At 31.6% G+C, this 25,114-nt stretch overlaps 2 protein-coding genes across 4 annotated transcripts in view; one reads left to right on the top strand and one right to left on the bottom strand.

Moving 5' to 3' along the window:
• The window catches only part of LOC143045037 (uncharacterized), a 200,909-nt gene that overhangs the window by 55,449 nt on the left and 120,346 nt on the right, over positions 1-25,114 (bottom strand). The window lies entirely within an intron of this gene.
• LOC143046434 (E-selectin-like) lies at positions 1,369-9,939 on the top strand. Its single transcript, XM_076219597.1, has 7 exons — positions 1,369-1,390; positions 6,604-6,885; positions 7,444-7,620; positions 7,892-8,005; positions 8,541-8,786; positions 9,120-9,317; positions 9,690-9,939. Exons 1-7 carry the CDS (start codon positions 1,369-1,371, stop codon positions 9,872-9,874), a joined length of 1,224 nt encoding a protein of 407 aa, XP_076075712.1. The 3' UTR covers positions 9,875-9,939.

Raw genomic sequence — 25,114 nt, 5'->3', positions numbered from 1 at the left:
CATAAAATATTTTAATTTAAGCAATATTCGGACACTATAAAGATACACAGGAAAATGCTGTATAACGTAAGACATTATAAACATACACCAAAACAAGTCATGAAAATCTCTTATCAGATCAGATACGGGACAATATAAATTTACTAATCGTTAATCGGACACTTTGAACTAGCTGTCAGTAATTGCAAGTTCTCTCATATCTGTACTTAGTGGATTTTTCTTGTTGTTCGGATTTACAAGAACCCGAACCACTCTGAGTTGTTGTTAGATGTATGTCTTTTCTATTCCAACTGATGAGACTTCTTTTAACTGATTTTCATAGTTTGTTCTTATGCTGTACTGTTACACCAGTTTCACATGTTAAGTGAATGTTGGGTACAAGTAAACATGTTAAAAACATTCTGTATGTGCCTGTAATTCAGTGGTTGTCGTGTGTTGATATTTAGATATTTGTTGCTCGTTCTTTTTTACATGAATTAGGCAGTTTGTTTTATAGCTCTATAGTTCTATAGTTCTATAGTTGTTAATTTTTGTGTTATTTGGTTTCTTGTTAGATTTGGCGTATTGGCAATAATCCCACATCTTTCTTTTTTTTAATACTATATACATGCACATCAAAACTTTATGTCAAGGCAGATACCGGACACCATAAACATATTAATGGAAATATTTTGTCAAGACTGACACCGAACACTTAATATTTTCTGTCAAGGTAGATACGGGACATTACAAACATACACATGAAAATATTCAGTTAGGGCAGATACGAAACAAATAAACATACATGTGCGCATGAACATTTTCGGTCAAGGCAGACAGCGGACTTTATAAACATACACACGAAAATGTTCTGTCACCGCAGATACCGAGCACTTTGATTATACATATGAAAATTTTCTGTCAAGGCATATACAGATATTTAATCTATGATTTGAATGAGATAAAATATATGATTGGGTCTGGTTTTCGAAAGTATCTTATGACTAAGACATCATGTCTTATGCTGGTCTTAGGACATGTTATAGTCGGAAGATATGTTTTTCGAAAGTGTCCCAAGTTACGATTTGTCATAAATGTAGTTGTAAACGTAAGACCTCTCGCGACGGGACTTATGATGGTCTTATGATTGTCAACTAAAACTTTAATTACTTTTCATGTATAATTTCCTTTTAATTGCAATGAAAATATTTGTTGTGTTTCTCAGTTAGCTAAATAGTAAAAAAAAACTATTTTTCTCAACTACGTGAATTTAAATTTGAATCTCCTGCGACATACAACTTGTAATTCTTTTCTAACTCATGGTATAGTAAATATACATATAGTATTTCTTTCCTAGTATAGTTAATAGTACATGTAATTATATTAACTATGTGCACGGGCATTTCGTTAAGTAGGTACTCGATGTACCGAATCTTAAAAGTATTCATAGTTAAATAACAATGATTATGTATGATAGTATCAGATTATTACATGGCATTTTTCATATCGCATGTATTATCAGCCCTAGGTTCAAAATCAGCCCAGGAGCCGCATGGCTCGAGGGCTGATATTGACCGAGGGCTGATAATACATGCGATATGAAAAATGACATGTTATCATCTTTTTATCATATGCTTCAACAATGGAGAAAAATAACAGATTCATATATTGATCCTTTTACGTGGTTCCCAAAAAGAAGTTCAAAGAGTGAAAAGTAGAGGGACGTCGGACCCCAAAATTAGTACATTCGATATGAAATCTTTCTATCATATTCCTCAACAGAGAAGAAACATATTTTAATATGGACGAATCGAAAAATATATTCATAATGAACACTGTTTGGAAAAGTCTACTTTTTAAAGTAACTTTCTAAATTATGTTTGAAACTTTAAAAAATGCATTTATTTAATAATTTGTTTGTTATTATTTTTTTTTTCTTTTTTTTTTTTTTTTATATAATTATTTTACACAATATACTTTCCAGTATCCAAATTATTTGTTGTACACTACTTTGTAATGTTTTTCATAGAAAACGTAGCATTGAGGTGTATTTTCCGGAATTTGCCGAGTATCACCGGAATGCCATGCGATAACGTTACGGAAAGGCATGTGATAACAATCGAAGCATGTGATAAACTTTTCATATCAGCTCGCTAAGCACCAATTCGAAAAAATATGGAATTTACGTTAATTAAATGCTTTTATCATACAGTAAAAATCATATGTTATTAAGTCTAAGTATATGATTATACATGCGGCTCTTAGACTGATATTGAACCTAGGGCTGATAATACATGCGATATGATAAATGCCATGTAATAATCTGATATTATCGCTATTTTGTGCATTTTTCCTTTGATTTTGTTTTGTGATAATTTTTTATATCATGCTACTCGTTTGAGATTGAAAATTATCTCTAGAAACTAATCAAGCACGTGGCGTTGCAAACGAAATTGACATGAAATTGACAACGTCGTCATAGATAAAATAGCGATAACTAGATTATCATTGGTCATCTCAAATCGATTGCCTTTTTCGCTTTCGCCGTCCCGGCTCAAACGAGAAAATCAATCTCGTTGAGATGATCAACAATAATCTATAAATAGCGAAGTTCAAGACTTATTATATACGTTTCAAACTGAATTTACACAAATTATTAACTCATATTCATTTTTTTTTGTATGAAATTTCATAGATATAGGAAGATGTGGTGTGAGTGCCAATGAGACAACTCTCCATCCAAATAAAAATTTATAAAAGTAAACCATTATAGGTCAATGTACGGCCTTCAACACGGAGTATTGGCTCACACCGAACAATAAGCTATAAAGGGCCCCCAAATTACTAGTGTTAAACCATTCAAAAGGGAAACCAACAGTCTAATTTTTATGAAAAAACGAGAAACACGTATGAATAACATAAACAAACGACAACTACTGTAAATCAGATTCCTGACTAAGACAGATGCGAACATTTGCAGCAGATTTAAACGTTTTAATGGTACCAAACCTTCTCCCTTTTTCTGAAACAATAGTATAACATCATAACAAAGAAAAACACACGATAAAATATCAATTGGAAGGCTTAACTCAATCAAAAAACGTAAATTTACACACAATGAACGAATAGATTGGATCTGCGATACCTGAATGCAAATACATAGTTAATAAAATATTAGGAACAAACATTCATGGCCAAAAGCAAACAAACAAAGCCATGACAAGACACCATCGCGAAATACTTAATAACCCTTAGAAAATAATCACTTTTGAAAAAAAACGGTTTTCATAATATACATAGGTAAATGGAAAATAACTTTGTCGTTTTAGGTATACTACTTCTGTATATAAAATTTTCCAATAATTAGGAATACCAAGAAAGTTCTGTCAAATAAATACCTAATTTAACACAAGATACATATGGGGTGAATATCAACAATAAAACTATACAATTAGAGCTAGATAAAACTTTCCTGTTCAGAAATTAAGGAGAATAATCATTATAATAATGAAAAATGTTCATTATAATGAAAAAAAAAATAATATTCGTAAATATTAAGAATGGGTATAATTTATATGTTCATACTTTACATTTTTATATTGATATTTATCATTTTTTAATCTTTATTTAAGATAAAAGAAAATAATGTTCACTTATGAAAGTCATAAAAGCATCGTAGCTATGACTATCTTATATCTTATGATACTTTCGAAATCCAGGCCCCATGGATTATAAATGTAGGTATGGATACATGTAGGTATCAAATAGGATAATTTATCTGGTGAGTTTGTTCTAGAAACTCTCTGGTGAGTTTCTTCTCTAGTAGAAGTGGTGTTGTATGCTATTTGTTCGAATTATTTATTTTCATCTCTTAGATTGGCAGAAGACAGAAAATGAGTAACTGTCTTTGTTGCATCGCGTTTTTCTGCATGTCTATTTCGTGATTAGTCCTGGTGGTTTTTTTTTTGGTTTTTTTTCGGACATCATCGTTATTATGAAGTAGTAGTGTTGGTGGTGGTTTTTGTTATAATAATGTTATAAATTGTTATTCGGATTTGAAGCGTACATGTTTATACAAGTGGCAACATCATGATACATTTAAACGATAAAATTCGGTACGAGACCAAATTATTTTTATAAAGGTTGCTTTTTTCATTCAATTATATTGTAAGTGTACGGAAGCCGTAAGGGGACACACAAAACATTAGAAAATATTTTTTTTAATTCGAGATCACGATAAAACATTACCGTTTTACCGAGATCTCGATAAAAAATATATCGTTATCTCGAGAAAACGAAATTGTTATATCGAGATCTCGATAAAAAATATATCGTTATCTCGAGAAAACGAAACTGTTATATCGAGATCTCGGATTATTAAATCGTTATCTCGGTTTAATATATCGAGATCTCGAAAAAAAATATATCGTTATCTCGAGAAAACGAAACTGTTATATCGAGATCTCGGATTATTATATCGTTATCTCGAGAAAACGAAACTTTAATATATCGTTATCTCGAGAAAACGAAACTGTTATATCGAGATCTCGGATTATTAAATCGTTATCTCGAGATAACGATATCTTAAAGTTTCGTTTTCTCGAGATAACGATATAATAATCCGAGATCTCGATATAACAGTTTCGTTTTCTCGAGATAACGATATATTTTTTATCGAGATCTCGATATATTAAACCGAGATAACGATTTAATAATCCGAGATCTCGATATAACAGTTTCGTTTTCTCGAGATAACGATATATTAAAGTTTCGTTTTCTCGAGATAACGATATAATAATCCGAGATCTCGATATAACAGTTTCGTTTTCTCGAGATAACGATATATTTTTTATCGAGATCTCGATATAACAATTTCGTTTTCTCGAGATAACGATATATTTTTTATCGAGATCTCGATATATTAAACCGAGATAACGATTAAATAATCCGAGATCTCGATATAACAGTTTCGTTTTCTTGAGATAACGATATATTAAAGTTTCGTTTTCCCGAGATAACGATATAATAATCCGAGATCTCGATATAACAGTTTCGTTTTCTCGAGATAACGATATATTTTTTATCGAGATCTCGATATAACAATTTCGTTTTAACGATATATTTTTTATCGAGATCTCGGTAAAACGGTAATGTTTTATCGTGATCTCGAATTAAAAAAAATATTTTCTAATGTTTTGTGTGTCCCCTTACGGCTTCCGTAGTAAGTGCATGAAATAAGAAAACATGTGTACACTCCACTATATATTCATGTGCAGTACATTTAAAAGGGCTCTGTATTAGGTATTTAAAATGTGCTATTCACATTGTCTGTCGTCTGTTACTGTTATCCAGGAGAAATTTTACGAGATTGTATAGAGTTTTGAAATTATTTCAATTTTTAAATCAAGTGTCTTAAATTACAAACAAAGTACTTACATGTTCTTTTTTTTTTCCAAAAACTTTTACGATAAAAAGGGAAAATACAGCAACAACAAGCTTTATCGTCACCATACTGTTACTGTGTATAATCATTGTTAATTGTCCTAAAATTAAAAAAAAAAGGTTTCAGACCAAGAAGGTTCCAAAGATTTAATACCCGTCTGTCAGATATATTTTTTGAAAATTTTCAATTAGAATTTCAAAAAAATTGTGACAAACCCCCAATTTTAGAAGAAAAAAATCTCCGCGCATTAAAATTTATGTCTCGGCTTAACTAGAGATCTAAAACAAAACTGTTGAAGCATTAAAGAAACCATTTGTCAATGGTATCATAGGAAGAACAAGATTTTGAATTTGTATTGAAGAACTTTAAAATTAAAAAAAATATTATTTTCATTGTTGCGAAGGTTAATTCTATTTTAAACTCTTTTTTTTGGCGACATTTCACATAACAATTAACTTGCCTTATTTGAGTGAATACCACCATAGCGAACTTATACTACTTTATAAATCAAAATTAAAAAAAAAATGAATTATTTCAAATTAACGATACTATAATAATTATGTTCTATACAGATAGAAGTGACAAATATTATTTTCAAAGTAAACTTACCCCTAAACACCACACGAATGGTTGAACATATTGATAGATTTTTCAAATGAGGAAGTACTGTTACGCATGTGTATCGAAGTTATTTAATATAGCATATACGTAAGTAAGTAAGAATAAGATATTTAAATTTTCCTAATACACCATTAGTTTGTTAAACGTGTATTCGGGTAATGGTAAGTAATGATTTAACTTAATAATATTTTAAGACAATAATATCTTGTAAGAATTACAAAGAAATGTAGTTAAAGTATATGAAAATCAAAATGTGCTATATTCCAGATTAAGAAATCATTTATAAATGTTTAGTCTGATTGTATGTTTTCAAACCGAAACTAAAATGATTATCATGGCGTTTTTTTTTTGGCTGATGTATAACATTTTGGCTCCATACTATAACAAAATATCGATTATGATCTTTTGGAATGGTATTTATGCATAACGGATGATTGTAGAACGCAAAAATAATAAAATAATATTTGTACTGAAGCTTTTTCCTATGTCTGTTTTTTCTTTCCTTCAGAGGTCCACTCCATTGCTTTTGCTATTGTTTCTTTCGTTTTTTGGTGCTACAGAATGTGGAATCACCTCACAATGGGATGAGTGCGGCTGTAGATGGCTGAATTGGGAAGCATGGAGTACTTGTAACAGCGAATGCAATGGTAGACGCAGTCGATCAAGAAAGGTTTTGTCGTATACAAACAAGCCTGGTTGTGTCTTCGCATTTAGCACGTGCGCTTCCGACGACATGGGATGGGACTACTCAAGCTGTAACGCTTTTTGTCACAATGGAGGAACTTCAAATAGCTACTATTGTAGCTGTATAACAGGATTTTATGGAGCATGCTGTGGACACCGTAAGAAATTGTCAATTAGTTTATGTAAAACTTCATTTGTCTTGTTGCTTAGTAACCTATACATGCTGAATATCATCTATACTACGTGCTAAACATAAATCATAATGATTGGTTGTACGTGCTGATCTTGTAGTATCGAACTGTGCACCATTGTGATCTTATATCAAAGCTTAACTTAAACTTCTTCTTTAAGTTGTCTTTTTGAAACATGAACTTATGAAACATTTTAAACCGAGATAACGTTAACAAGATAAGCATAGTTATCAGATTTGTCAAAATCGGGTTTAAAGGGATACAAGGGTTTTACTGAAGTGCTGCTTATTCACTAGCATTGTCAGTGATATAACAAGAACAATGTTACTCGATGCAATCAATCCATGTTTGTCAATGTAAGTTTCAACAAACATGAAACACTTTATCAATCATTTAATCGGTTGTATGCCTACTCAATCGATCGGCACACACCAATTTATGCAGTGGATGCAATATCTAAACAATAAGTAGTCATACTTAAAAGTAAGACAACTAAAGAAAATAAAAACTGTGTCCTTATTATAGAGGTTAACTGTGGAAATCCTGGATCTATATCAAATGGTAACTTAAATGGTGGTACCTTCACGTATGGTAGTACTGTAACATACACCTGTCAGACCGGTTACTTGTTGTTAAATGGATCTCAAAGTAGAAAATGTGAACTGAACGCAATATGGAGTGGAACAAAGCCAAGATGTGCCTGTGAGTAAACTTAATTTTACCATAGTACACGTATGTGAAAAAAAGCGTAAAATTCTAGGAACGTGTTATTTTAGTATGTTTTATATCTTTCATTGAATTTCAATAAAACAGATTAATTAAAACCTAAATAGAAATGTGTAAAATTGATATTCATGATCCAGGGGCGGATCCAGTCATTTATAAAAGGGGGAGAGGTCGTAACCCAGGATAAAGGGATGGGTTGGTTTCAACTATATGTTTCCATTCAAAGGCATTTTTATCGTCATTTCAGATTATAACTCGTGTTCAAGTAGTCCATGTAAGAGTGGAGCAACTTGTACCAATATACCTGATGATTATCAATGTGCATGTACTTATGGTTGGTCTGGTAAAGACTGTTATGTTGGTAAGACTATATAAAAACTGGATATTCTTTTCTCTGGTTAGACATAACTCATAGATGTAACGCATTTTTTGTCTCAATTAAAATCAAAGTATGACACAAGTAGTGGACAATAGAGTACACCAACCATCAACATTCAACATTCAACTTCTTCAGTTAAAAAGAAGACAACAACAAATGAACTAGATATCCTAACTTGCAACAGGCATACAATGTGGTGATATTAAACCAATCTTATATAGATATAAGAAGATGTGGTGTGAGTGCCAATGAGACAACTCTCCATATAAATAACAATTTAAAAAGTAAACCATTATAGGTTAAAGTACGGACATATACTACTCTTTTCATTCTGGACGATATGTAGTAAAAATAAAATGCAGAATAAAAAAAAATCAGCAATTTTTTTTTAAATATTTCAACCTAGGTTATGAATGAAACTTTTTGTAGATAATCTTATTCTCAGTCTAATAATTAGTTTATTTATTGATATTCATTTGAGAACTTCACATTTAAATCGAAAAAAATCTTTTTCTAGATATACTGCCACCTGTTTTGACAAATTGTTCCAGCGACAAATACATAACTATATCAAAACTCACAGATCTGGTTGAATGGCAGATACCTACTTTTACTGATTCACATAATTTTCCGATAGATGTCACTGCTAACTACCTTACCAATGAGTTCACATTTCCATGGGGAGATTTTAATGTTAGTTATTCAGCAGTAAAACCATCAAACGGTTTAAGTACAGACTGCTTGTTTGGTATCAGTTTAAGGCGTAAGTTTTTCTGACGAGATCGTTTGTCTAATTCGTTTAATCATTTTACAACACATTCTCTGGTAAATTACAAACAGATGTATTTACATATGAAGAAATGGTGAATCCAGAACAAAAGAAAAGTAACTATTTCAGCGATTAAGGTGTCAAACTAAATAGTTGATTAAGGTCTGTACCGCCACCTATTTCGTTATAATTATCTTTTTCAAATATTATCCGTCGGACGATGTTTTGTTTGTGTTTCAAATAACCATGTAAATGCATATGACCATAATAAATGATTTTTACACAAAACATTTCTTTTCACATCAGTCATTTATTCATTTATTTCAGCAAACCCTTGTAGTCCAATTAATGTTCCTGCGAACGGAGCTTTGATATGCAACAACTGGCGAACTGATTTTGGTCAATTTTGTACATTTTTATGTAAAGAGTATTACACAGTACCACGTGGCGCTATAATAGAGGACTTCTTTGTGTGTGGAGCTTCTGGAACGTGGACACCTACAAATACAATTCCCGATTGTTCCGGTAAATTTTAGAATAAGAGACGATTAATAAACAATCAATTTGTTTTTAAATATATTAACCTCATATGTGTCAAGCTTTTGTTCCATTGGACGTTGGTTAGATGTTTTTAGTGGCAAATATTTCATGTACATTTTAGTGTTTTGCACATTGCTTTATTAAACATTTTTGGCTATGAAGGAATACGCTTCGTTTATAAATTATGATATTTATATATTGAAAAGTACAAGAAATTTTATGTAATGGTTGGTCGTTTCTAATGATAAAACGCATACTGAACTAGTCAACATTAATTCGATTCGTTATATTGTAGTCAAGAAAGATCCCTTTTTTTAGATAGAGATAAGCATTTAACTTCTTTTTTCTTTATTTCAGTGATGGTAACCAATTTGCAGTCAACCACAGGATACAACATTGGTCCAACATATTCCAATTGTTCAGATAACCGTAGAGAAATGCAGAAGTTTTACATAGAAAAAATAAGCCAATCAGATTTCAGCTATTTTTGTGAAAAATTTCAAGAAGAATGTATCCCAGAAAATGTGTCTGTTCAGTGTTGAAGACTTTATTTTTGTTCAGTACGGTCAGCATTTCATGTCTCATTAAAATAAACACGTTAATTCTACATTTAACAGTTTTATGTTCATGTCAACCTTCTAATTGCAGTGAAATTCCAATGCAACTTATAGTAACATATGAATTACATGTATTTTGTCTTTTTCCTTATTTTTTGCCATAGCGTAAATTTTAAAAAGGAATGCTGGAGACCATATAGTATCATAATAGTTATCAAAGGTACCAGGATTATAATTTTGTACGCCAGACGCGCGTTTCGTCCACACAAGACTCATCAGTGACGCTCTTATCAAAATATTTATAAAGCCAAACAATAACAAAGTTGAAAAGCATTGAGGATCCAAAATTCCAAAAGTTGTGCAAAATACGGCTAAGGTAATCTATGCCTGGGATAAGAAAATCCTTAGTTTTTCGAAAAATTCAAAGTTTTGTAAACAGGAAATTAATAAAAATGACCACTTTATTGATATTCATGTCAACACCAAAGTGTTGACTACTGGGCTGGTGATACCCTCGAGGACGACACGTCCACCAGCAATGGCATCGACCCAGTGGTGTAAATAGTTATCAAAGGCACCAGGATTATAATTTAGTACACCAGACACGCGTTTCGTCTACACAAGACTCATCAGTGACGCTCATATCAAAATATTTATAAAGCCAAACAATAACAAAGTTGAAGAGCATAAGCTTCATACTACACTTTAGTGTGAAATTAAAAGACTATTCATAGATATATCAGAAAAGAAATTCAGGTTGACAGTTACATATCAATAAAACAAAACAAAAAAATTCAGTGATTATATTTACCTGCAAAAACAAATGTTCATGAAGAAAACACTAAAATAAGGAGATCAAGAGACAAATATCCACCAGAAGTCCAACGACGATGATATAACAGTTATATGTCACCAATAAGAGGGAAAACACCACATAATCAGATATTAAATGCCCATACAACAAAAATGTGAAACAATTCAATGCTTCCGACTTGACAAAGGAACATACAGAATGTAGCGTAGTGAAACACATGTCTGTGGGCGCCCAACCCTTCCCTAACCAAGGACAGTTATGTTACAGCACAGCATAGCATACAGTCTGTTTCGTTTTAATTATAACAAAATCGGATCATTGAAATTTTGAATGAAATTGTTCCTATTAGCATTTCCATGGAATCGAAATGTGCTCCTCTTCTTGCCCACTTGTTACTTTATTATGAGACTGACTTCATACAGGAGGTTCTTGGGAAGAAAGAAAGGAAGTTAGCATTATCCTCCTACTTCACTTTCTACTATAAAGATGTTGTCCTCTCATGGACTAAATAATTCAAAGTTTTACCAATGCAATCACGAGTTGGTTGACCGTTATTGAATATCTGATTCACAGATGACGACGGATATTTTCCAATTGCCGTAACCACAATCCAGTCCTCTTTTTCACGAATTTGACAAAACGAATAAGTTTTATCACCGTGTTTGTGCTTACACGATGAACACAACGGATGCCACATGTTATACAGCGTCTGCTTTGATTCTTTTTCAGGCACCTGAGATCACCCCCGGTCTTTTGGTGGGATTCTTGTTGTTCAGTTTTTTGTTATACATGTATATGTGGTGTTTTATTTTGTGTACTGATTCTTTTAATTTTAGCCTTTTTCCTTTTTAGTCATGACGTTGTCAGTTTATTTTCGATTGAAATTTTAATGTCCCTTTGGAATCTTTCGTCGCTCTTCGACTAAATGATTAATTGTATCTGTTTTCTTGTACTTTGGCCGTCGAATGATAAGATGATATATAATATGGACCGTCATTAAGGAACTGGAATTGGTTCAACTCGTTAAATTTAGTGATAAATTGTTATTTAAGTATGGTTTGATAATTTTAGTGTTCATATGTCATTTGTGGTGTCACTAGTACTGTAGCAGCAGTTACTGTGTCGACATATTTGACTATACATGAACATTCGTCTCATAGATTTTGGTTAAGCTTATTGTCTCATACAAAAGTGAGTTTACACAAACCAACTCATGTACAACACATAATTTACAATATTGAATTTTGAGATGTTTCTCCATGTGACTTTTTAACAGACTGTATGGAATTATCAACACGACAAAAATGCAATACTTTAATCATTTCAATGAACATACACATCGAAACAATTATAACAATATATAAGAAGATGTTGCATGATTGCCAATGAGCCAACCATTTACCAGAGACCGAATTACATAGTATTAAAAACTAAAGTCATTTACTAACACGTTGGTAATGTAGATGTAATACCACCATTGATTTTCCCCTATTAGTCTTTGTTAAATTTGCACTTTTCAAAAAATTGTGCAGAATTTATCTTTGTTTCAAATAAAGAAATACTTCGCATGAGTAAAGTTTTATCCTGTGCAGTACTACATGTATAGAAAAAATTCACATAACATTTCATTGCATATAAGAAAATAACCATCAATGTAAGCTAAGTTAGCCAATCAAATTTCTGCCCTTATTTAATCTGTGTACAGGTTTAAGAACCATGTAAGCTCAAGTCTCCAAAATACTATAGAAACCCCAGATAAAATAATAATGGTGCTCTGAAATACCCAAGACATATGTTTATGACACAGAGAATGTTTTGCAATAAAATGTAGGATTAATTACCTACAACTATCAAATAAATGGGAATATTTTTTTCCGACCTTTTTTCGTATACAACCGGATGTGACGTAGAATATAGTGTGGACCAATAAATGATCAAATATTTATCTCATCTGCCTACAAACAGTTGAATATGATACACAAGATGATTTTAGGAAGATAAATACCACTAATGGACCTCTATGTCTTCTTTATAAGGTCTCTTTTGGTCTATTTATACCTCTCATTTCCTCAAAATTTCAATTTTTCAGGCCATTAAATAAAAATAATGGGGTAACTTCCACTCATTTATGATAGAATTGTTATAAGAAATGAGTAATTGAAGTATTCAAGCAGAATGAACAATCAATATAAAAGTTTAATGTCTCCGTGGAGGTTTCAATAAGACCTTACGTAAAACAAAAAATTACGCCGCGTTCCAGAGAGGGACATAAAAGGCTTCTCTTTTAGTGAATAATTTGTTGTTACAGCATTAAAAAATAAATCATTTACTTATAACTATATATTTATGGAAGTATTTCTAAGTAAAATGTTCATTCATAGCAGAATCTAAGAAATAAGGAGAAAAAACTCAACAAAACACTAAGTATGGCTTATTCTGTTATCTGAATGTTCATGGTAGAGTCCTATTGCAAGTAAATTTTCTTATAAAATGTGTTTTGGAGACTCAATCCACTCAGAATATTTCTTTTTTTGTAATATTTCACTTAAAAGACAAGAAATTTAAACACATGAGAGTACTCACAAGGTCAAAGGTGCATGTACAGCTTCCCATATTAGGTGTAATACCACCATTGATTTCCCCCTATTAGTTTTTGTTAAATTTGCACTTTTCAAAAAAAAAATGTGCAGAATTTATCTTTGTTTCAAATAAAGAAATACTTGGCATGAGTAAAGTTTTATCCTGTGCAGTACTATAGAAAACAATTCACATAATGTTTCATTGCATATAAGAAAATAACCATCACTGGAAGTTAACCAATCAAATTTCTGCCCTTTTTTAATCTGTGTACAGTTTCAAGAACCATATAAGCTCAAGTTTTCAAAATATTCTAAAGAAACCCCAGATAAAAAAATAATGGTGCTCTGAAATACACAAGACATATGTTTATGACACAGAGAATGTTTTACTGCAATAAAATGTAGGATTAATTACCTACAACTGTCAAATAAATGGGAATATTTTTTTCCGACCGCTTTCGTATACAACCGGATGTGACGTACCATGATTTGGTGGTTTTACACCTTAAGCTATAGGGACCGATTGACGACCAATAACATATATCATCACATTGAAAGTAAAGTCAATAAAAACAAAAGTAAATTAATTAATAAAAAATAAAGAATAAAATTGTCAGTACCTCTTTGTCCGTACTGAGAATTACTAATATAATAATAACGAACGAGACAAGTTGAACTTTCCTCCAACGTTCAAATGAAGTGGCTGTAAGCAATTATGGACAACCGTATGGCCTTCACCAATGAAATCTCTTATACCGTAAAGTCGGCTTTAAAAGGTCCCGACAGGAAAATATGCAACAATTAAATTAAGAAAACTAACGGTACAATTTATAACAAACCAATTTACGAACAACAAAATTGACAAACATAAACCAACGACAACAACTGCATCACAGGCCCCTGACTTGCGAGAGGCACATCAACAATGCGACGGGATTCAACATGCGTATGAGCGCTCATTTAATTGATTAAAAAACATATTTGCGGAAATTAAGATATTCAGTTGATAAAATTAACTTCTTTCATTTCACAGTCATTAAATGATCTGTTATCTCTTCAATTTGAAATTAAGGAGATGTTATTTGATTGCAAAAATGAGACATCTTTCTTCCAGAGATCAATATTAAATTCAATATAATTTTAACGATAAGACTAAAACAGCTACCATCACAGATGCAAAAGTATAATTTGGAAATTAAAAATACTAAAAGTATTTATTACCATTTCCTGTATGCGGTCTATTTAAAAAGCTGATCATTAAACTAGAACTACTTCCTGATAATCACTTTAACCGTTTTTGTATCGGAGTTTATCATTTTGAAAAGACGTGCAATGAACGGTATGTATTTTTTAACTTTTAAAGGTATAACAGGTGAATCGAAACTTTTTATAAATATTTTGTTTTATTGAAATTTGATTTTTATGATACATAAGATAAATAAATAGATAATTATTTTTATTTAATATAATTGTTAAGAAAAATATATATTGTTTTATAAATGTTAACGGTTTTCCTGAAGAATTCTTTTAATCTGTTTTTTTCATTGTCAAGTAGAGTACCGTTATCACTGGATTAACAGTCGCTGGGGGTTCAATCTGCCAAGTAGGCGCACTAGCAAGTGTTTCGGTATTGGCATTATAATTTTGTGAATTTGGTATTGTCGTTCAACTCATCAGGTTGCAGCACCATCCTACAAGGTTGACCTCACTCTTGTTTGACTGTTGTCAGTTTATATCCGTTTGTTCATACTCTAAAACGTTTATTCCGTTTTTTTTTATTTTTTTTATTTTGTGTAACTGATGAATTCTAATTTTCCGAAAATAAGTGTTGTTCTTACGGAAATAACATCTCAGTACATTGTTTCCACATGAGTTGATAACAGAAAATAACATCTTCATAAATGAAGAAACTGTCTTCAAAGTTATTTGACAAGTTATTGATCCTTAAAAGCAGTTTCAATGTGTTTGGTAACAAAAAATGTAAATGTAATGCTTTATGTAATATTTCACTTTTCCTGGTTCTTTAAAAATGTGTTAAACACCTACGGGTGCGGGAATTCTCGCTACATTGAAGACCCATTGGTTGCCTTCGGCTGTTGTTTGCTCTATGGTCGGGTGGTTGTCGCTTTGACATATTCACCATTTCCTTTCTCAATTTTATTCCAATATATATAGGTGTAATACCACCATTGATTTTTCCCTATTAGTCTTTGTTAAATTTGCACTTTTCAAAAAAATCTGTAGAATGTATCTTTGTTTCAAATAAAGAAATACTTTGCATGAGTAAAGTTTTATCCTGTCCAGTACTATAGAAAAAAATTCACATAACATTTCATTGCATATAAGAAAATAACCATCACTGGAAGTTTACCAATCAAATTTCTCCCCTTATTTTATCTGTGTACAAGGTTTAGTCACCATGTAACCTCAAGATTACAAAATTTCTATAGAAATCCCAAATAAAAAAATAATGTTGCTTTGAAATACCCAAGACATATGTTTATGACACAGAAATCTTTTACTGCAATAAAATATAGGATTAATTACCTACAACTGTCAAATTCAAGGGAATATTTTTTTCGACCTATTTTCGTATACAACCGGATGTGACGTACCATGATTTGGTGGTTTTACACCTAAACATGTATATATATATACCTTACCCTTTTTAGCAGACCTAACATGAGGAGTCTTCCATATATCATTATGCTCTTTGCGTTAATATCCACGACGGTTGGTAGCAATGTACTGAATAATGTGGTAAGTAAATGCATATAAAATTTTGTTAAAATCAGAAATCTCGCAAAATTACGTTATTTATCACTACAAACTGCTCAGAGTCTGAAAAGACCAGTTTTTGTGCTCGACCAGTAAATTCGAGAACACATTTTACTCGACTAGGTCTCGACAGTACTTAACTGTACTTAATTGCACTCGACTAGGTCTCGACTTACTTAAATAGTCTGATTCAGTACTTAATTATCTTTGTGTAGTCTGAATTGGTCTTGACCAAGGCTCAACCAGTCCCTACTTGTCTTGAGTAGTCTCAACTCAGTCTCAACCAGTCTCGACTAGTCTCGACTCAGTCTCAACCAGTCTCGACTAGTCTCGACTCAGTCTTAACCAGTCTCGACTAGTCTGGACCTTCAAATTTAGTCTTGACTGGTGTAAATCAGCCCATCTAACTAAATTAAATATAGATCATACAAAATTCCAGTTTATTTGGTAGTTTGATTCATTGCTGTAAAATAAAAGAATTTAATTAATAGGGAAAAAAAAACCAAACTTAAATTCAGATAGCAACTTGGATTTTCGTCAAACTATGCAACTATTTTAGTAATATATTGATCTTACTGAATCCCAGGTCATTATGTAGTTTTGTGTATTGCTGTCAAATTTAAGAATTAAATTAATCTAGGTAAAAAAAGCTAGGATATGCAATTTCAGACAAAATTCAGATAGTACACTTTAATTTTTTTAATAACTTTTTCATATCAACTTGGATTTTCATCAAACTATAAAGCTATCTTAGTTAAATATTGATCTTATTTAATTCCAGGTCATTATGTAGTTTGGTGTATTGCTGACAAATTTAAGAATTTAATTAATCTAGGTAAAAAAAAAGCTAGGATTTGCAATTTCGGACAAAATTAAGATACTAGTACACTTTAATTTTTGTTATAAATTTTTCAAATTAACTTGGATTTTCATCAAACTATGCAGCTATCTTAGTAATATATTGATCTTACTTAATCTAAGTCATTATGAAGTTTGTTGTATTGGTGAATCGGTAACAAGCATAAACAAATGTTAGTTTTTAAGGTGCTTATAATATTGGACTACCCGGAAAATGTACTCAAAGTATTATGTTGACTTAAAATGATATTTATATGTAATATAATATGACCCCAAATATTGTAAATTTTTGTTACAACTAACATACAAGTTTTTTCGTTAATGTTCCACAATTAAGGACTGCAAATAATGATGTTCATGTTATTTCAATTGTTTTCTTTAGATATTTGAGATGCAAAATGTGGAAAGCGAAACATGTTCAGTTGAATCTTTCATGGCGAGAAACTTAGTCTGCAATGTACCAGTAGAGAATGGAATGATCCGAAACGATGGAACTTGTGATTTGTCTCGTAGTGATGAACTCATAAAAACTATGTACTGTTACCATGGTTATTTGTATACATCATACACGAAGCAGCAAGGTATTTGGAATAATCTGTCAGTTTTAAAATATTATTAATGATTAGAGGTCTATACAGCAGTTGCAATTGATATATTATATAAACCCACTACGCCATGTCAGAGTATGATGTATTATAGGTAAAAACATTTGTGAACTTATTATCAATTTGAAATATGGACAGATCGACACATTTTGGACACATTTGGATGTATGTGAAGTTAGCAGTCGTTTCGTTATTCGATACTCGATATTCAATATCCAACCGGCTGCTAGCAGTCAGCTCGATATTCAAAATTTAGCTCAAAATTTAGCTGAAAATCATAAAAAAAATTAAATACTAGAAAATATTAAAAGCACGATTTTCATAGTTAAGAAAACTGATATTAGATACGTAGGAAATCGTTTAAAGACTCCAAGCTGTCGTAAATTATCGTTGTCCTCAGATATAAACCCTTTTGTAAGTTACATATTTGTCTTTATGTAATATAGATTTTTATCAATAACACGACTTCAAAGATGTAATATTATATATTATATTTCTTAAAACAAAAAGAAACACCAATAATTCTAGAAACATTTTGAAATATAAAATAGAAATATTGATCGTGTTGATGGAAAGCACAAAAAACAAATGTATAGTGAAAACATACCTGAGACCGCGTAAATGACGGTGAGACACCCCCCCCCTTGTCCATAAAATACAATCAGGTCATAGACTCTGTATACATAAAGGTTGTATCAGAAGGATTTCCAAGAATAATGTCATCTTCGATATCTACGGAGGGCTTAGATTGTCACTTTTCAGCAAAAAATTAAATTGTCACAATTTTAGGACAAAGGCACAGAGCAGTGGTGAGAGCTCCCTGATCTCTCAATCTTTCTGATATTATGCAGACATTTACTTAATAGATAGATACAAACGTGACTAAAAGAAATTTGGATAGACTTCCCGAAATTGAAAAAACAGGATACTCTCACCATTGCCCTGTGCCCTTTGTCTTAAAATTTTGACAATTTTCAGTTGAAAAGTGACAATCTTAGCCCTCCGTAGATATCGAAGATGACATTATTAGGAAAAATCCTTTCGACACAATCTTTATATATAGAGTCTATGAATCCGTCGAATTTCATGGACATTAAAAGAACAGGGGGTCTCACCGTCATTTAAGCGGTCTCAGGTAGGTTTTCACTATATATTTCTAATTTTTTGTGGGCTTTCCATATACATTTCTAGCTATACTTCTAAATGTTTCTAGAATGATCGGTTTTTCGTTTTGTTTTTAAAAAGATAAGATAGAAAATTACAGTTTTGATGTCGTTTTATTGATAAAAATCTGTATTACATTAGGACAAATATGCAACTTACATAATCATTGATAAGGGTTTATATTTGAGGACAACGAGAGTGTAAGACAACTTGAAGGGGTCATTAAATTTTTGTTACGTATCTTACACTCCTTTAAACTTTGAAAATCATGTTTTGAATTTATCAAATATTACATTTTTTTCATGATTATCAACTAAATTTGAATATCGAACCGACTGCTAGTAGCTGGTTGGATATCAAATATTGAATATCGAACAGGCTGCTAACTTTACATCCATCACATTTGGGTAGATAAATTTCTGTGTCGGTGATAAACACCTGTCGTGAATAAAATTGTTATCGAAATAAGATAAATGAAATAAGTTTTTAAAAACATAGCTATTATCACCAACCATAAAATCAACCAAAATCATACAGTACGCTTTAAATAAACCACAAAGGAATATGAAAATAGAGGTAAACATTTTGGTATATCATTCGTTGTGATGGAATGAAAAATAGCAAAAAATAAATGAGATTCAGGAAAATTGAAGAATGAAAGGCTTCTATGAGGGTTAAGTGCCGGGAAGGTTTTACCAATGCTATAATTTGTTTTTTTGTTGGGGAGTACTTTTTACTATATTTTGCTCATTATTCTCTATTCTGTCGATCCCCTCAGATCATCTCGTATGAGAACAAATACTGATCCATTCTTACATATATTTGTTATTTTCTTTTATCATTATAGATCTTTCCACTTTTCTGCAGAAAAACCTTTTTCTTTTGGTGACCTTAATTTTTTATTAGATTCCGCCTAATTTTTTTTCTTGCGCTGTTGTTGTCTCAAACGTTGTCTTTTAGATTTTTTGTATATACTATTGTACAGTATATACGCTTTTGATAGTGATCCTGTTTATTAAACTGATCACTTTTCTTTCTAGGAGTTATATCCCCAAGCACTGTTTTTCTTGCTATGACAATCCCTTCACAACCGTTAAAGATAGCAAAAAATTGAATTATATCCTTAGAATAATACGTTTAACTTGACCGAAACGTTACGAAGACTCCATATGAGAGTTATTCCCGCTTAATTACCTTTGTACTTGTTTGGCTTAATAACCATTTTGATCTGAGCTTCACTGATGTGACTCATGTAGACGAAACGCACGTCTGGCGTATTAAATTATAATCCTGGAACCTTGATAACTATATATTTCAAATAGGTGATATGTATCTGTAACTGGTAAACCATAAGACCTAAATTGTTATGATTTGAAGTCCGTGGCCCAGTTAAAGAAAATGAGGTCAGAAGTACAGGTCATATTCTAAATTTTGATTCTGGCTCGTTATTACTGATTACCAGATGTCGTATAAATATCGACACAATATTTTTACTAAATTGTTATATGCTACATAACGTACCACACATGTTGTTGAACGGGTATGTTGGGAGTGTTTCCCCTAGCTGTATGATGATGATATAACTCATATAAAACAGCAAACAAACAAACAAACAAACGAACAATAAAACAGTCAAACGAACAAAACAAATCAACCTATCATGCTTTGAAAGGTGAAATACCGTATACAATTGCTTTTTTAAAGCAATTGATTCATATTTTTGTTGTTTTTTTTGTTTTGTGTGTTTTCAGGCAGAGTTAAAAGGGCAACGGCGGATGACTTGGTAGCATGGACGTCAGCAGGTGCTGGAACGGGAGCCGCTGTCGGTGGTCATGTTGGTGGTATAATTGGTGGTGCAATGGGATACCTTGGTTGTGTATTATTCTGCAAAGAAGAAACACGTATGAGCTCAATTAGAAAGTTTTATTTTAAAATAGGCGAATATTTTCGCCATACGAGTTGTCACGTTGCATAGACTTAGGAATGCCCTTTTAATTAAACTTCCTTAGATAAATGTCCTAAAGGGACATACAAGTATCAACAATTGTAGAGCCATGCATTTGTATATGTATATAACAATACAATTTAGTTTGATTTTAATTTACTGAATCTCTGATAACAGAATCAATAGTAATTATACCAATAAAAAACAATTTTTAAAGATCTCGTTAATTCACTGGGGTAAAGCTGATGACCGTAACTGCATTCACGGTCATCCCAAGATGTCGGACGAAAAATTAGGTCAGTATTTGTATTGTCTGTTAAGGTGTTTCTACATCATTTTCTTTACAAAACATACATTAGTACGATGTATATATATAAAAGATTCACACGGAAGTCACAAATCTCTACCGAGGAACTTGTATAGAACGGGAAATTTTATTTGAAAAATTCGCTAAGATGACCGTAAATCATCTTAAAAATATTTTCAAGATGACCGTAACATATAATAAGGATGACCGTGATTGGTAAAATGATGACCGTAATTTCGAAAGGATGACCGTAACTTATAAAGGATAACCGTAACTTTCATAGTATAACCGTCATTTATTGTCTCTGTTGATTGGTCTTCCATTTTATCTTGTAAGTGAAATAACAGAAAATGTTTTTAAAATACTCCGACCAAACTAGTGAAGGTGAGCTCCAGCAAAATAGATCCTAAAATAGTCTTGTATAAATAGCGAATTTCAAAGGGGGGCCTTGTAAATTGTATAAACAGAACACAGAATTGTTTTTTTTTTATATATCAAGACAAATCAAGATTTTATTCTGCTCCTCTGGAACCATACACATGGGCTCAATTACCGGATATTCATAATGTTTAAGGTTCATATGAATGAATTGAAAAATATGGCCGTTTTTACACACACATATCTATTAAGAGAACAGACAAACTGATGCATCTAGAAAAGTATTAAGGATTATGTACCCTTGTGTTGCTTCAATGCTAAACATATGGAAATTTTATAGAAAATCCACAGCCTTAATCCTTGTTCTATCATATTTGGCAATTTGATGACCGATAGATATAGGATTATTGCATGCAGTGCTAGCATTGATTTCCTTAAAACAAGTTTATTAATTAATGTAGTTATTGGTTAGAACAAATAAAAATATGGACCAAATCAAGTACATCTTTTAGGGTGCGCTCGACTTTAGTTACTCTGCACGAGGTATTTTGAAATTTACAGGTTGGTTAGAACTTTTTGTAAAAAATAAACACTAGCACATCATAGAAAAGCAAGTGAGTAATCTATGTTTCAAATTTTATAACAAAAATCTCTTTATTAAAGGCTGTGGATTTTCTATAAAAATCTTGGTTTATTTGCCACAAAGTGCTCTTTTCTATTAAATGCACTGCAACAGTAAATAATAATGCTTTGCATCAAGTTTCCCCCTAGTATATGTTTAAAATGGACTGTATCTATTATTCATTATATCTGTAGTTTTGATACAATTGATGTTTAAAAAATTCGTACAAAAATGGCTACAGAAGGGTACATAAACCTTAAAGCATGGCAGGACCTTTAGATATGTAAAAGTTATATAAAGTCTATGTTTGAGAAAAAAAAAACTAACTTACCTGGTTTTGGAGTTGCATTTTTTTTTAAATATGCAGAAGATAGCAAAATAAACAGACATACGAGTTTCATTTGATACGGTCCACTCAGTTACACAGTTAAAATCACCTATTGTTTGCAGATGTCTATTGTCTATAGTGTCCATTTAAATCAAAACTACTCACAACATCGATTATACTATTTACTATCATTTTCATATAAACTCAAAATACGCCAAATAGTTAAAAAGAACTATTGAGACAAACTCAACAAAAAACAATGCATACAAATATGGATATTTCTTTCAATTGACGAAAATCCTTTTAAATTTATTCATTCTTTATAAATTACGGTCATCCTTAACAATTTACGGTCATCTTTTAACCAATTACGGTCAGCCTTGTTATGAATCGCTAATCCTGTTACGGTCATCTCGATTACGATTTACGGTCATCCTAGCGAATTTTTCAAATCCAAATTCCCATTTTATACACGTTCCTTGGTAGAGATTTGTGACTTCCGTGTGAATCTTTTATAAATTTACATCGTATCAAAGTATGCTTTGTAAAGAAAATGATGTAGAAACACCTTAATAGACAATAAAAATACTGACCTAATTTTTCGTCCGACATCTTGGGATGACCGTAAATGCAGTTACGGTCATCAGCTTTACCCCAGTGTAATTGATATAATTATATAGATCGAATAGGAAACCTTTTAGAAAAGTTTTTTTTATAAAGGATCGGCAAGTTAACCTGTATCGTATGTTAATTTGCGAGCTCGGTAAACAACATCTCTATAAAGGTTAAGATGTGCTATCTTATTTAGTATGTCATAAATTTAATATGATAATTTGAGTTAAATCTGAACATGCATTTGAAACCAAATACCCCTTTGATATTTGTTTTTGTACTTGAGCCTTTAAGTCAGTTTAAAATTAACTTATTGATATAACTTTCATAGGCAATTCCCTATTAAAATAATGACCGCATTATACAATTGCATATCAAGTTTAGATAAAGAGGGTTCTGACTTTATAGTTAAACATATGGAGCAGTTGATAAAAGCTGAAAAATCAATATCATTCCATTTTAGCTAATAGGCCCCCATCTATAACTTGTGGAACTCCTCAACCATCAGATAGTGTTTCCGCCAAACCATTGGCTACGAGTGCTGTTGTCAGGTGGAATTACCCTTCTTATTCTGACCCGGATGGCGACAGTGTGAGGTATATTGTATTTTATGAAGAGCTTAAATAAATCTCATACAATTTACAAAATACGTGTGGTTTAAATTTGATTTGTTGAAATATCTTATTAATTTGTCAGACATTGATGATATCTCCCCTTCCTATAAGTAACATGACGTAGAAGAACTAATAACTATTTGTCGAGATTAAGTTGGTAGGAGTAGCTGAATATTTGAATGGTAGTCTTAACCGCGTTTTATTTTCCTGTCACTATCAAGAAGTTCGTCAGTCTCTAAGATTCAATCTTACAGTCTTTGAAAATATGTTTTTATGTAAATCATTCAGGAAACTTGGTCAATAGACGAGAAACTTTTTTTCTTCAGCATAAATGGTGGACATCCTCCATCTGGGTCTTCCTTTGAACATGGTTACCATACAATATCTTATACTGCTACGGACAGTTATGGTAACATGGTAGTCTGTAGTTTTGGGTTTCGAGTAACGGGTAAGAACACACATTTAGACATTTCATAAAATGTAAATATTCAAACTGACCTATTCAATTAGAAGTTACCCGTAACTGTTATTGTATATAAAAAAAGCATTGCTTTGGATGAATCATCAATATTGATATTGTTATTCTTGTCACAAGAGAATGAGTTGCGACGTCAGCGTGCGTCATCTCAGCTTGTTCGAGCTCATATTGGAGTAACCGTGGCATCAAATTCTGGATTCTCCCCTTTTTCTAAGATGGCAAATTGTTTTCAAACCAAATGTTGGGTAAGCTCGGATAACGTTATTTTTTTTATATTATCTACGTTTTTGTATCAGTTTATGATTTTATCTAGAGTTTCTAGTTCTCCAACAAAAATCAGTTTGCCTTTGTGATCGTTATAGTTAATAGAATACAGCGACAACAAAGTTAATAGAAAAACAACCTGTAAATCATTAAAACAAATTGATTCACACATTGTCAAAACCGTTTTCATACAAAAAAGCAAACAGTAGACTTAACATTCGCATACCAATATTGCTGCTAAAGAATAGGCTGATGTTTATTGGAAGGCCCACTAAAATACATGTATCACTCACTATGAACGATTATGTTTGTATTTTTTTCATTTAATATCAATGGTTAAGATAGCCGTTTGAAGATACATATTTAGTTTTTGATGTGACAGATATAAATAGTCATTTAGGACCTTAGTATCAAGAGAAGCGTATAATAAATCTATCGGACATCCTCTTTCTTTTAACGAATTATTTCCTGATATATGAATACCTAAGTAGGCCAGGGTGCATACTTAAGGACATCTTAATCATTTTAATGGTTATAAATAAAAAGATCTAAAAACATCACCTTGATTTTGAGGGACCCCCTAGGTATTCAATGAAAGTAAAGTGTGTATGTACAGCAAGCTTTTAAAGACTTGTAGTCTTTGATGAATTAACATAGATTGCTTTCAATTTGTATGAACATCAAGTACTCTAAATCTTAAAAACATGAATAAATATAAGTATATGGTGAGTTGCCTGGATTTATTCAGGAAGACGTGGCCGATTAAACTAGTTTTTGAGTATTCAACCCTCTCATTGTTATCTCTATCAATGTTTATTACTTCTTATACATCATATAACTTCTTATATGACTATACATCATATAACTTCTTATATGACG

This window comes from Mytilus galloprovincialis, chromosome 9 (assembly GCF_965363235.1).
Source record: "Mytilus galloprovincialis chromosome 9, xbMytGall1.hap1.1, whole genome shotgun sequence".
NCBI classification, from domain to species: Eukaryota; Metazoa; Mollusca; class Bivalvia; order Mytilida; family Mytilidae; genus Mytilus; species Mytilus galloprovincialis.
This window is presented reverse-complemented; position numbering and strand designations above follow the sequence as displayed.